The sequence below is a fragment of the Micromonas pusilla genome, assembly GCF_000151265.4.
Source record: "Micromonas pusilla CCMP1545 genomic scaffold MICPUCscaffold_1, whole genome shotgun sequence".
Classification (NCBI taxonomy): Eukaryota; Viridiplantae; Chlorophyta; class Mamiellophyceae; order Mamiellales; family Mamiellaceae; genus Micromonas; species Micromonas pusilla.
Window position 1 is genome coordinate 253,618 of NW_003315882.1, and position 12,433 is coordinate 266,050.

At 70.9% G+C, this 12,433-nt stretch overlaps 6 protein-coding genes across 6 annotated transcripts; 3 read left to right on the forward strand and 3 right to left on the reverse strand.

The window, feature by feature from the left end:
• Window positions 1–32: 32 nt before the first annotated feature.
• Window positions 33–3,145, reverse strand: Mus81 (ercc4-like protein; the record flags this gene model as incomplete). Its single annotated transcript, XM_003055311.1, has 2 exons — window positions 33–1,910; window positions 2,063–3,145. 2 exons carry the CDS (start codon window positions 3,143–3,145, stop codon window positions 33–35), a joined length of 2,961 nt encoding a protein of 986 aa, XP_003055357.1.
• Window positions 3,146–3,493: 348 nt separating this feature from the next.
• On the forward strand, window positions 3,494–8,650 carry MICPUCDRAFT_37728 (uncharacterized protein; the record flags this gene model as incomplete). The annotated part of the gene is made up of 1 exon (XM_003054769.1): window positions 3,494–8,650. One exon carries the CDS (start codon window positions 3,494–3,496, stop codon window positions 8,648–8,650), a length of 5,157 nt encoding a protein of 1,718 aa, XP_003054815.1.
• A 164-nt stretch (window positions 8,651–8,814) lies between these two features.
• MICPUCDRAFT_49895 (uncharacterized protein) lies at window positions 8,815–9,129 on the forward strand (the record flags this gene model as incomplete). Its single annotated transcript, XM_003054770.1, has 1 exon — window positions 8,815–9,129. One exon carries the CDS (start codon window positions 8,815–8,817, stop codon window positions 9,127–9,129), a length of 315 nt encoding a protein of 104 aa, XP_003054816.1.
• A 775-nt stretch (window positions 9,130–9,904) lies between these two features.
• MICPUCDRAFT_49896 (uncharacterized protein) lies at window positions 9,905–10,956 on the reverse strand (the record flags this gene model as incomplete). Its single annotated transcript, XM_003055312.1, has 2 exons — window positions 9,905–10,370; window positions 10,457–10,956. 2 exons carry the CDS (start codon window positions 10,954–10,956, stop codon window positions 9,905–9,907), a joined length of 966 nt encoding a protein of 321 aa, XP_003055358.1.
• Window positions 10,957–11,042: 86 nt separating this feature from the next.
• On the reverse strand, window positions 11,043–11,309 carry MICPUCDRAFT_49897 (uncharacterized protein; the record flags this gene model as incomplete). Its single annotated transcript, XM_003055313.1, has 1 exon — window positions 11,043–11,309. The coding sequence occupies one exon, from the start codon at window positions 11,307–11,309 to the stop codon at window positions 11,043–11,045; it is 267 nt and encodes an 88-aa protein (XP_003055359.1).
• Window positions 11,310–11,485: 176 nt separating this feature from the next.
• Window positions 11,486–12,411, forward strand: PSP3 (prasinophyte-specific protein 3). Its single transcript, XM_003054771.1, has one exon. It carries the CDS (start codon window positions 11,496–11,498, stop codon window positions 12,300–12,302), a length of 807 nt encoding a protein of 268 aa, XP_003054817.1. The 5' UTR covers window positions 11,486–11,495; the 3' UTR covers window positions 12,303–12,411.
• The last annotated feature ends 22 nt before the right edge of the window (window positions 12,412–12,433 follow it).

Sequence of the window (12,433 nt, forward strand, 5' to 3'; positions counted from 1 at the left end):
TAATACCTAACGCCTCGTTCCCAGACGTTTCTTCAATACGGCTCGCTCCTGCCGAACAGCGACGTCAACACGCGTTTGCTCACCACCGGCCCCACGCTCCTCGCCTCGGACGTCTTGATCCCCGACAGCAGCCCCGCGGCCGCGGCGTGCGTGTCGCACGCGTCGTACGCGTCCCTGAGCGAGCTCGGCGTGGGGTACTGCTCGATTATTTCCCCAGCCATCTCCGGCCCCAACCCGGGGACCTGCATCAACATCGTGCCCCACGTCGTCTTCAACGTCGTCTGCGACCGCTTCTGCGCGACGAGCGCGCGCTTGAACGCCTCGAGCGTCGGCGGGACCGCGTCTTCCGCGACGACTCCGGCGTCCTCGTCGACGTCGCGCTCCGCCGCGGCCGCGGCGGAGTCCGCGTACGTCAGCTTCGCATACCGTTCCGACAACGCCGTGGTCATGCGGCCGTACAAATTGAACGTCTCCCTCAGGGAGAGCGTCTTGATGACCTGGAACCCGTCGTAAATCTCCGTCTGCACCGCCGCGGTCTTGATCGCCTTGATCTTCGTCTCGCTTATCCCGCCGTTCGGGGCGTACCGCGTCGCCTCGAGCTCTCGAACGTCGCCTTCGATGAGGTAACACACCTGCCGCAAGCCGCAGCGTTTCAGGTAATACTTTTGCTGCCGGTATCGATCGTCGTGGATCGACATCGAGAGGTCGTCCAGACGCTTCCTCTCCACGATTATGTCGAGGACGTGCTCCTCACCCGGCGCCGCTCTGCCGTCCTTACGCCGCGCGACCCACAGCGCGTCGCCGCACTCGAAGTGCCCCATCTCCGCGCGGACGCGGTGGCACCGCCCGAGGTCGGCGATCTCGTCCGCGACGACTTGCGAGCGGTTCCCGCCGCCGCCGCGTCCGCCGCCGCCGCGTCCGCCGAACTGCTCTCGGTTGTCCACGAGCAGGATCACATCGTAGACGTCCTCGAACGCGAGCGAGCCGTCGACCGGGAGCGGCGGCAGCCGCGGCGGGACGTCGTCGCCGTCGGCGAGCCCGGAGAGGCGCCACGCGCGGTTCCCGTCTCGAGCGGTGAAGTTGTCCGAGTGTTGCGAGTCGAGCAGACGCGTCGCCGCCGCGGTCGCGGCCGCGGAGACGGAGACCGAGGTTTGCGAGTCGAGCGGCGGCGGCGCGCTCGGCGCGGCGGCGGCGGCGGTGGCGGCGGCGGGGGCGTCGTCGGGGGCGTCGTCGTCGTCCGAGTCGTCGATGGCGATGACGTCGGGGACGCTCCCGCGACGCGGCGCGACCGGCGCGACCGCCGGCTCGCGTCGGGCGACGCCGACGGCGTCCCTCACCACGTCCCTGAGATCGTCCTTATCGATGATACCCGCGTACGACGTCCCGTGGCGGTCGAGAAGCGCCTTCAGGTCGCGGACGGACAGAGCGAGCACGTCCTCTTCCGTTCGAGGCTCTCGCGGCGGCGGAGCGGCGGCGGCGGCGGCGGCGGCGGCGTCCGGGACGCCCGCGGCTCTTCGCTCCGCCGCCGCCGCGGCTTTCGCCCTCGCCAACGCCGCCGCGACGAATCTGTTCACGGGCGGTCCCTCGGGCTCCGCCGGACGCGGCGGCGGCGACGGCGCGCGCGTCGACCGCGACGACGCTTTCGGTTTCGCGCGAGGCGCTGCCGCGGGCGCCGCCGCGCCGCCGCCGCCTCCGGCGGCGCCCCCCCCGTCATCCGTCCAAAATCCAGCCAGCGGCGCGGCGAGCGCGGCGTCGATGTCCTCCCTGGACATCAGCCCGCAGTGGCAGTCACCCTTCTCCTCGGCCATCGCGTGACACCGCGCGGTGAGCGCGACGCCCTCGTCCAGCATGCGAACCTTTTTCGGATTGCCAAACTGCGTGCACAGCGGCGCGGCGTGCCCGCGAGGTATCTTAGGGTCGTTCCATGCGAGGGAATGTCGGGGTGGAGTTGAGAGGCGTCAGAAGTGGAGTTGAAAGGCGTCGCGGTGTGTCGGGATTGAAAGCGAGGGACCCTGGGCGGAGAGACACGCCGTTAAAAAAATCCTCGAGGATCGGCGTTCACCACGCCGACGCGGTCGTACGGGAACCGGTGTGAGATAGAACGCGCCTTGATGAACGACCCCTCGAAGCAGCTCCACCCGCAGTACTGCGGCGTGTACCCGCCGCGTCCGCCGCCGCGTCCGCCGCCGCCCCGGTACGGGTTCCCGCCCCCCGGGATGTTGTTCGCCCCGGCGCCGCCCGCGGGGTGTATGCCCTTCGCGGAGAGCCCCGACGCCTCGGCTTCGTCCTTCAGACGCGAGATGAGCACGTCCGTCTCGCCTTGGAGGCGCAGCTTGTGGAGCGTCACCGCGATGGCGAACGCCGCCGTCTTGTACCCGGGCTCCCAAGGCTTCTTCGGGCCGGCGTTGTTGGCGCGCGCGCGCTTAGGGGGAGGCGGTCGACGCGTCCCGGGCGACGCGGCGGCGGCGGCGGCGGCGCCGGAAGCTCGCCGCGGCGTCCCCGTCCCCCTCGGCGCTTCGTCGTCGTCGTCGTCGTCGAGCATCACGACGTCGTCGTCGTCGCCGTGAGGATCGTAGCTCTTCCGCTTCGCGTTCGCGCGCGCGGGCGCGGTTCCCGTGGCCGCATCGGCGGCGGCGGCGGCGTCACCGGCGGCGGCGCGCGCGCGCATCGCCGCCGCCTCCTCGCTCGCTCTCCTCGCCGCCTTCGCGGCGTCTCTCTCTTGCTTCTTCCGCTGCTTCTCCAGCTCTCGCGCGCGTCGCTCGATGTCCGCGCGCGCGGCTTCGCCTTCCAGCTCCTCCGGCGTGGGCGCGTCCGGCGGATACTCCTCCATGTACTCCTTGAAGAGTTTCAGAGTTTTCTCGCCGACGCCGTGCAGCGCGTGCGCGTGCTCGAGGCTGCGCACGCGGTGCGGGGCCTGCGTCAGCGACCTGACCACTTTCCCCAAACTCATCGGCCACTGCGCGCTTCGGTCGGGGTCGTCGAGCGCTCGGAGCTCCGCGCGCTCCATCATCTTGTAGAAGTAGAGCGCGTACTCCACGTTCCCGGGGTGAACGCACGCGATGGTCGCGTTCGAGTGGCGCTCCCTCCGCGCGGCGGCGGCGTCCTCCGCGTTCGCGGCCGCCTGCGCGTTCGCGCGGGGGGGCATCTTAATTAGTTTATTCGATCTGTTTTCCTCCCCCGAGAGAGCGACGACGAGATCCGTTCCCCCCCTCGAACGCCGCCGCGGCGCGCGGACGGCCCCTTCCTCGTCGCGCCGCGGCGGCGCGTCGCGCGCGCGCGCGTCCGGCGAAGCGAAGCGCGCGCGCGAGCGAGGCGACCTCGTTCGAAGCCCGCGCGGTCGGCGGCCGCGGGGCGCCGCGACTTTTGAACGACGACGACGCAGCGACAGCGACAGCTTCTTCGAACGCGCTGCAGCTGCATCGCGCGATCGACGAAACCGCGTTGTTAGAGTTTTCCGCCGCAGACGTCGAAGGCTGGGCGCACGGCGGGCGCGATGCCGGCGACCCCGCCCGGGTTCGTGAACGTCGGGCACCACCTCGTGTACGCGGTCCTCGAGCCGCCGCGCGCCTCCTCGAACGGCGAGCGCGGCGCCGCGTCGACGACGACGTCGACGACGACGACGACGACGACGACGACGACGTCGCGGAAGAATCTCGACGACGCGATCCCCGACCTCCCGTCCGACGCCGATGCCCTCGCGTCTCGGCTCCCTCTCCCCGTGCGCGTCGTCGACCTCGGCGGCAGCGGGAAGTGGCGCCGCGGCGGCGAGCTCGCCGTGTACTTCTTCGGCGACGGCGACGGAAGAGAGGAAGAGCGCGAGCAGAGGGCGTACGCGCGGCGGACGATCGACGGCGCGCAGTCCGCGCTCATGGCGATCGCGTCGCTGTGCGTCCCCGATCAGATCCCGCTGCTCGGCGTCGCGCTCGCGGCGACCGCGACGGACGTCCCGGGCGAGATCTCCGTCGTCCTGAAGCTCGACGCGCTGCTGCCGGAGAAGGCGTGGACGGCGCCGCCGCCCGCGAACCGGCTGTGGGCGGCGGAGGAGCCGCCGAGGAACCCCAAGGCGTGCGCGGCGTGGGCGTGGGTTTTCGCGCGGCTGCGCGGCGAAGGGCACGCGCCCGGGATCGCGGAGGACCTCCCTCGCGGCGACGGCGGCGAAGGCGGCGCAGGCGGTGAGCGCGCGCCGGACGGGCCGGTGGGGCCGATCGGATGGAACGTCAGCGTCCTCGAGCAGCGAGAGAAGGCGAACAGGCTCATCGCGCAGGAGGCCGCGGCGGCGGCGGCGGCGGCGCGAGAGAACGGCGGCGGCGGTGAGGACGCCGCCGCCGCCGTCGTCGGCGACGACGACGACGAGGCGTTTTCGCTCGCCGCCGCGTTCGCGTCCGTGCCGTCGCCGACGGCGACGCGGCGCGCCATCCCGCCGAGCGTCGCCGCCGAGCGCGTCGCCGCCGCCGGTGCCTTCTTCGGCGAGCTCCCGGAGGAGGTCAGGCTCAGAATCTTAGGGATGCTCACGGGCGACGGCGGCGGCGGCGGCGGCGCGGACGGCGCGTGCGCCGACCTCGCGCGCGTCGCCGCCACCTGCCGGCTCCTGCGCGACGCCGCGAGGGAGACCGCGCCGGGTCTGCTGTGCACGCTGTTCCCGCATCAACGCGACGCGCTCCGCGCGCTCGTCGCGCGCGAGGCGGGCGGGTGCGGGAAGCTGGTGCCGCACCCGGGGCTGCGACGCGTCGTCGCGCAGCGGCGAGGCGACGACGCGAATTCGAAAACCAAAGCCGCCGAGGGACCGCCGTACGAAGCGTGGGTGCTCACTGTGGACATGAAGGACGGCGCGTACTTCCCCGGCGCGTTCCACGCCGGCCCGCGGCCGCCGTCGATGTACGCGGACGTCCGCGGCGGCGTCTTCGCGGACGACCCGGGGCTCGGAAAGTCCGTCACCGCGCTGGCGTTGGTGTTGCGGAGTCGCGGGACGCTGCCGTCGCCGCCGCCGGGCGCGGGGGAGATGACGTCCGGGACGCCGCCGTCGTACGCGGTGAGCGCGCCCGTGGACGACCCGCGCGCGCTGGAGCGGTGGTACGCGCGGCAGCCGTCCGCGGCGACGGACGAGGCCGAGGCGGTGGAGATTGAGAACGAGACGAGGGCGCGACGCGACGCCGCGACGCGGTGGGAAGAGGAAAAACGCGCCGCCGCGGCGGCGGCGGCGGCGGCGGCGGCGGCGGGAAAACCGAAAACGGAGGAGGAAGACGCGAAGAGGCGTCCGCTCGTCGTCACGATGCGATCGCCCGTGATGACTCGCGGCCACGCCTCGGGCGCGACGGTCGACGCGCGCGAGGACACGCCGAGAAGGACGACGTCGTTTTGGATCAAGTGCGACGAGGACGACTGCGAGAAGTGGCGTCGGCTTCCGCCCGGCTCCGCCGCGCCGAGCGGCGAAGGTCGGTGGTACTGCCAGATGAACCCGGATCCGAGATATAACTCGTGTCAGGCGCCGCAAGAGCCGGACGACCCGGAGGAGGTGATCTCGCTCGAGGTGGGGTGTTACGAGAAAGGCAAGGAGGAGCCCGGGCAGGAGCGTAACGTCCGACACTTTTACGAGATTCTCCGACAAACGTACAAAGAGGCGATCAACGCGGTGAAACCGGGGGACATGCGCGGCCTGTCGATGATCACCAGCGATCGAAAGTACGTCCGCACCGGCGCGGTCGCGCTGTGTAAGTGGCTGAGGAAGCACCGGGACTCCGCGAAGCTCGCGCCGGGCGGGGAGGGGATGCTCGCGCCCGCGGACATGGGCGCGTGCGCGAAGCGGATTTTGAGCAACGTGTACGTTCGAATCGACGCCGCCGCCGCCGCCGCCGCGGAGGCGGACTGCTCGGACGAAGAGACGCTCGCGGATATCATGCGAGAGAACGCGAGGGAGGCGAGGAACGCGAAGCGTCGCAAGACCGCCGGCGGCGGCAAGAACGGGAAAAACGGCAAGACGGCGACGGTTTCGAACGCGCCGCCGCCGAAGCGGAGGGTGTGCAAAGACACCGGCGTCGAGATCGGTCCGTGGGGACTCCCGGAGTCCTTCTCCCCGACGCTCGCGCTCGACATCGAAGCGCTAGAGATCGCGACCGAGCGGTACGACGAAGCGCAGGTGAAAGAGAATCGCGCGCGGACGGTGATCGGACAGAAGGACGTGAGAGAGCGCGAGAGCCAGTTTGGCCGCGGCGTGCGTCAGCGGCACCGCGAGGGCGTGACGAGTTCGCACGCGCTCGCGGCGGGCGACCCGCCGGAGACGCCGGGTTCGAACGGGGTGTCGAAAAACACGCGAGGCGCGCGGCTCGGCGGCGTCGGAAGCCCGGGGGCGTACACGCGCGCGGTGCGGATATTTCTCTCCCCCGCGACGCTCGTGATCGTCCCGGACGCGGCGCTGATCGAGCATTGGATCGGACAGGTGGGGACGCACGTCAACGCGCCGAATCGTCGCGGCGAATTCGGCCCGGGGATCTGGGGTGGCCCAGGGTTGGATAAACCCTTGCGCGTGCTCGCCGTCGGCGGCATGAGCCGGAAAGAAGCGGACGAGCTGTCGTCGACGACGCCGCGCGCGGGGGATCCTCCCGGGGTGACGCGCGCGGCGACGTTCCCGCCCGCGGAGACGCTCGCGAGGGACTACGACGTGGTCCTGAGCACGTTCGAGCGCATGTCCAATAAAACGCGCGACGCCGGAGAGGACATCCTGCGCGTGCACTTCCTCCGTCTGATCGTGGACGAGGGACATCTCTTAGGCTCGATCGGCGCGGAGACGACGCGCGTGCAGCGCGTGCGAGCGGTGCGCGCGGAGCGGCGGTGGATGATGACGGGCACGCCCGCGCCGGCGGTGCAGCACGGCGGCGGCGGCGGGGAAGCTTCGTACGGCCAAACAGTCTGCCCGCGCGACGCCGCCGCGGCGCCGCACCGCGCGGCGGCGGCTTTGCATCCGCTCCTGGACCTCATACGCGCCGCGCCGTTCGGGAGCTCGCGCGCGCTGTGGGCGGACGCGGTGCTGAAGCCGCTGCAGTTTAAGAAGGTGGAGGGCGCGTGGATTTTGAGACGCGCGCTCTCCAGGCTCGTCGTCCGCGCGTCGAAAGCCGAGCTCGGTTTACTCCCGCCGCTGACCAGACGCGCGGTGCGCGTGCCGTTCACGCCGTCGCACGCGGCGTCGTTTAACCAGCTCGCGAACTTGGTTCGGAGGAACTTGCTCATGGCGGACTGGAACGACCCGGATCATCAGGAGAGTTTGCTTCACGTCCGCCGGTCGCAATACGCGCGCGAGTTGTACTTGAACGTCCGGAAAGCGTGTTGCGTCGCCGGCGCGGTGCGTCTCGCGCCGCAGGAAGAGGACCTGTGCGAGATGCTCGTGTTGATATGCCAACGGCGAGGGCTTCCGACGCCGGAGGCGTGGGATTTCGACCTGCGCGAGGAGGGCGACGGACGCGGCTCGAGCGGCGGCGGCGGCGGCGGCGGCGGCGGCGGCGGCGCCGTCGTCGTCGGCGACCTTCCCGGCCTCCCGAAAAACGTCGTGACGTTTCAGGACCCCGCGCCGCGCGCCCACGCGACCGCGCCGTCCGTGCGCGGCGGCGAGGAGCGCGCGAGGAAGACCGAAGGCGCGCGCGGGCGCCTCCTCGGCGCGCACCTTCCCGGCGGGATCACCCCCGGGTCGTCCCCGCCGTGGCTGCCGCCGTCGCATCCGCTGTCGCGTCTCGAAGACGTCGTCCGCAACGGCGGCGACTGCGCGTCGTGCGCGACGCGCGTGAACGTGTCGCTGACGCCGCCGTGCGGGTGCGGCGTTCTGTGCCCGTCGTGCGCGGAGCGCTCGCCGAGGACGTGCGCGAAGTGTAACACCCCGTACGAGATGCAACCGGTCGAGGACCCGTCGCGTAAGGCGCACAACGACAACCCGAAGTGGGCGGTCCCGAGAGAGCTCATCGAGTGGCAGCCCGCGTACGCGGGCGTCGGCGCGGAAGGCCACCGCGGCGGCACGTGGACGGACGACTGGCGGAGCACGGACTCGTCGAAGGTCACGTGGCTGCTCGAGCGGCTGAGAAGCGCGGGCGCGGCGCCGCCGGAGGACGCGAGCGACGCCGCGCGCGAGGACGCAGAAGCGGCGGCGACGCGCGTTTTCACGGCGGAGGGAATGGAATGGATCGGCGAAGCCGGCGGATTTAACCGCTGGGAACCGCCCGTTTCTCTCGACGCCGACGACGCCGATGCGCGCGACCATCATCGCGACGACCTCTTCGAGAAACCGATGAAACCGCCGCCGATCGGATGGCGCGCGTCGCGTAAAGCCGTCGTGTACTCCGCGTTTTGGGAACACGTCGCGTTGATTCGCGCGCGGCTGCGCGCCGAAGGCGTGCCGCACGCGACGATGCTTCGACACGAGCGCGCGTCGATCAAAGCGTCCGAGCTCGAGCGGTTCCGGCACGACCCGACGTGCGGCGTTCTCGTCATGGACACGTCCGGGGTCGTCGGCCTGGACCTGTCCTTCGCGTCGCTCGTGATCGCCATGGAGCCGGTGCCCGACGGCTCCGTCCTCGCGCAGCTCGAAGCGCGCGCGCACCGGATGGGTCAGGCGCGTCCCATACACTGGTCCCCATACGACCGCGTTCGCGTGGTGAACGCCGATCCTTAAGGACTTTTCCCGCCGCATCTCTCCGCCCAGGGTCCCTCGCTTTCAATCCCCGCCCTCGGCGCCTTTCAAATCCACTTCTGACGCCTTTGAACTCCACCCCGACGTTCGCTTTGTATGGAACGGCCCTCCCTCAGACACGCGCGGTCGAGGTCGAAGTCCTCGCGATGAGAGGCTGCGCCGCGGAGGAGGCGATGCTCGCCACCGTGGACGCGAAGCTCGCGGCGGAGCTCGCGGCGTCCGCCGCGTCCGCCGCGGCGACGCCGACGCACGCGTCGATCGAACGCGCGTGGGCGCACATCGCGACGACGGCGAGGACCGACGGCGACGGCGATCGCGCGGGGGGCGACGACGGCGACGGCGACGACGACGACGACGAGCTCGCGCGGTCGTGGAGCGGGATGGAGGAGAACGTCGACGCGGAGAGGGCGCGGCATAAGCAGTGCCTCGCACTCGTCAGGGCGGTGCCGTTGGTGGGGTAGAGACGGGGGACGTGGTAGTCTACGAGTGCGGCGTGGCGCGCGGTTGTCTCGTCGCGCGCGCACGCGAAAGTGGCCCGCGCGCGTCTCCCGACGTCGTATCACACGAACTATTCGAACTATTCGTCTTCGTCGTCGTCTTCTTCTCCTCCTTTCTCCTTCTTCTTCTTCGGAACGTCCTCGTCGTCGTCGTCTCAGCTGCCCGCCGCGAAGTCCATGCCGCCGCCGCCTCCCGTGTCCGCGTCGAAGAACCCTCCTCCGCCGCCGCCGCCGCCGCCGCCGCCGCCGCGACCGCCGCCGCCGCCGAACATGTTCCCGAGCATGTACCCGCCCAGAAGGCCGGCGCCGCCTGCGGGTGAACGACGGGGCGGGCGGGGCGGGAAGCGGCGGTCGGTCACTAGCGAGTCTTGCCGTACTCGTACTCGGGCGGCGGTGGGTTTACGACGCGTTCGGCGGCGGGCTTATCGGCGGCGCGGTCGGTTCCGGACGCGGCGGCGACGCCGTCGTCGTCGCCGTCTGAAACGGCGGCGGCGTCGGCGCGCGCTGAAACGCCGGTCCCCGCGCGCCCCCGGTCGAGTCGTCCACCGGAACGCCGAGCACGGTCCCGCGCGGCAGTTGCGCGACTGCCGTCGCCGTCGGATCCCGCTGGAGCTCGGCGCTCGGTCGATACACGGGCGCGGTGGTCAACCCGGGCGTCGCGGGAGTCGTTTGCGTCATCGTACCAGCGCTGGCGAGGTTACTGAGGGTCGTTCCGTACGAAGCGACGTCGGGGCGGAGTTCAGAGGCGCGTCAGTTGAAGTTGAAAGGCGGCGGACGCGATCGGGAATCGAAAGCGAGGCGCGATCGGCGGGCGCGAAAGACCAGTGTGAGATAGAACGCGCCTCATCCCGTATCCGCGATTCGAACGCGGCGGCGCCGCGGCGAACATCGGCTGCCCGCGGGCGTCGTGCGCGATGGGCTGCTGCCCCGGGTACTGCGGGAACGCCGCGTACGAGTACGTCGCCCCTCTCGCGGGCTGCTCCGACGGCTTCTTCAGGCACATGTAGCAGCACGTGCCGATGCACGCGATGGGAATGATAAGAGACAGCAACGCGTACCACGGGCTCACGTTTCGGAGCTCCGAGGCGGCTGAGGAGGAGGAGGAGGTGCTTCGGCAGCGGTACGCGCCGTCCGCGGCGACGCACGACGCCCCGGACGCGGGGCAGCAGTACGGCTGCGCGACGATCACGCCGCAGCACTGGCCTCTGGAGGAGGAGCGGAGAGGGCGGGCGGCGACGATGAGCGGCGAGGCGAGAGAGAGAGAGAGAGAAAGATAAAGACGCGGACGCACGGTTGCCCTCGGAAGGCCGCGGAGCAGTCGCCGCCGCGGCAGCACTCGTCGCACGCGGACACCGCGGGCGCGTCGTTCGCCGGCGGCGCGGGAGAGGGCGACGCCTGCGCGAGTCGCGCGGTCGCGTTCGCGTCGTCGTCGTCGGCGGCGGCGGCGGCGGCGGCGGCGGCGGCGCGCGCGGCGTACGCGCGAACCTCTCTCACTGCCTCTTCCGCCTCTCGTCTCTGCTGCGTGACGAACTCGCGTGCGTCTTTCCGCGTCGGCCACCGTTCGCGGTCGTGGTCCGCGAGCGCGGACGTCGGGAGGAGGACGAGCGCGAGCGCGAGGACGAGGACGCGCGGGGCGAGGCGCGAGCGGAGGCGCATCGCGTTCGAGCGCGCGCGGGGAGGAAGTGACGCGCGCGGTATCGCGCGCGCGGAGACGTTGCGATACGCCTCGGGGATCTCTCCTCGGACGGCGCGAAAAGAGAACAAAGAAGGGGCGCTTCTTCGTTTGTCCATGTCTACCTAATAAGTGCTACGTCGCCGCGCGTCTCCTCCTCCCCGCCGCCGCCTCCGTCCGTCCGTCGCTCCTCCGTCGCTTCTCATCAGTACAGCAGCAAGACCACGGTGACGATCACGCCGAACCCGAGAATCTTCAGCGCGCGCCACATTCGCGGGTCGGCGAACAGCTCCTCCACCGTGGGCTCCTCGCTCCACGCCTTGCCGTCGGCGCTGTCGCGCGAGCGATTGCGTCGGTGCAGCGACGCGTTGTACACCCCCGAGGAAGAGAGCGGCGTGTAGTTTGGGTTCAACTTCGACCCGCCGTTCGTCGTCGGCGTCGGGAACGTGAAATCACCGTCGGTGCCCGCCATGTTCGCGCGAGGGTCGCGTGCTGCGCGCGGCGCGGACTGCGACCACGGCGACGTCATCGAAGTTTCCCGAGCAGCAAACGGGCGAACGCGTTCTGTTTTCGCTGACGCTGCGCGCGGAGTTTAAACGCCCCGCGTTTCGAGAGATCGCGCGGCGTCACTCACTCCCGGCGTCGCTGGCGCGCGCACATGTCCTTCGCGTCCTTCGCGAACTCCAGGGTATCCTCCCCGCCGCACGCCCCGATGCTCGCCGCCGCGGCGACGCGCGCGACGCGCCGCAGCGCGCGCGCGACGCTCCGCTGGATCGCGCACCCGACGCGGTCGTCGCCGTTCGCACACGGCGGGAGCGCGCGCTCCGCGACGACGCACGCCGCGGCGGCGCCCGCGCCGCAGGGCGGCGCGAAGGACGCGTCGTCGCGGCAGCAGCCCGCGGGCGCGCCGCCGCCGTCGACGCGAGCGCAGCAGCAGGCGCAGGACCGAGCGAGGCAGGCGCAGTGGCAGCGGCAGCAGCAGCAGCAGCAGCCGCAGCCGCGGCCGTCGCATCAACAACAGCAGCAACAGCCGCAGCGCGCGCCTCAACAACAACGGCAGGGCGGCGGCGGCGGCGGCGCGTACGGCGGCGCGGCGCAAACGCCCGCGCGCAACGGCGGCGGCTACCGCGGCATGCTCCCCGAGGAGATCGACGCGTTGTACCACCAGATGCAGCACCTCGGGTCGCAGTGGGCGGATCTCCACGCGGAGGCGGAGCTCCTGGAGGAGTCGAAAAAATGCGTCCTCGCGTCAATCACGCTCCACTACATGAACGACGGCGACAGCAAATCGCAGGGCGAGGCGAGGGCGTTCGCGGCGCCGGAGTACAAGGAGCACATCAACAAGATGGTCGAAGCGCGGAGGCGCGCGAACCAGGCCAAGGTGGAGTTCGAGGGGATCAAGACGCACATGAACCTGACGAGGACGTACGAGGCGTCGAGGCGGGAAGAGATGAAGATGTTGTGATTTTTGATCGCGTCGCGATCGCGGCGAGCGAGAGCGGGCGTCGGGACGCGGGACGGAGCCGCGTTTTGTAATTGATAAGCTGCATCTTAACGGACGCGTTGTTTCGGTTACATTTTTTTTCATTTCGCCCC

Excerpts from the sequence above, each read along its gene's own strand:
- PSP3 (XM_003054771.1), top strand. The coding sequence starts at position 11,496 with ATGTCCTTCGCGTCCTTCGCGAACTCCAGGGTATCCTCCCCGCCGCAC.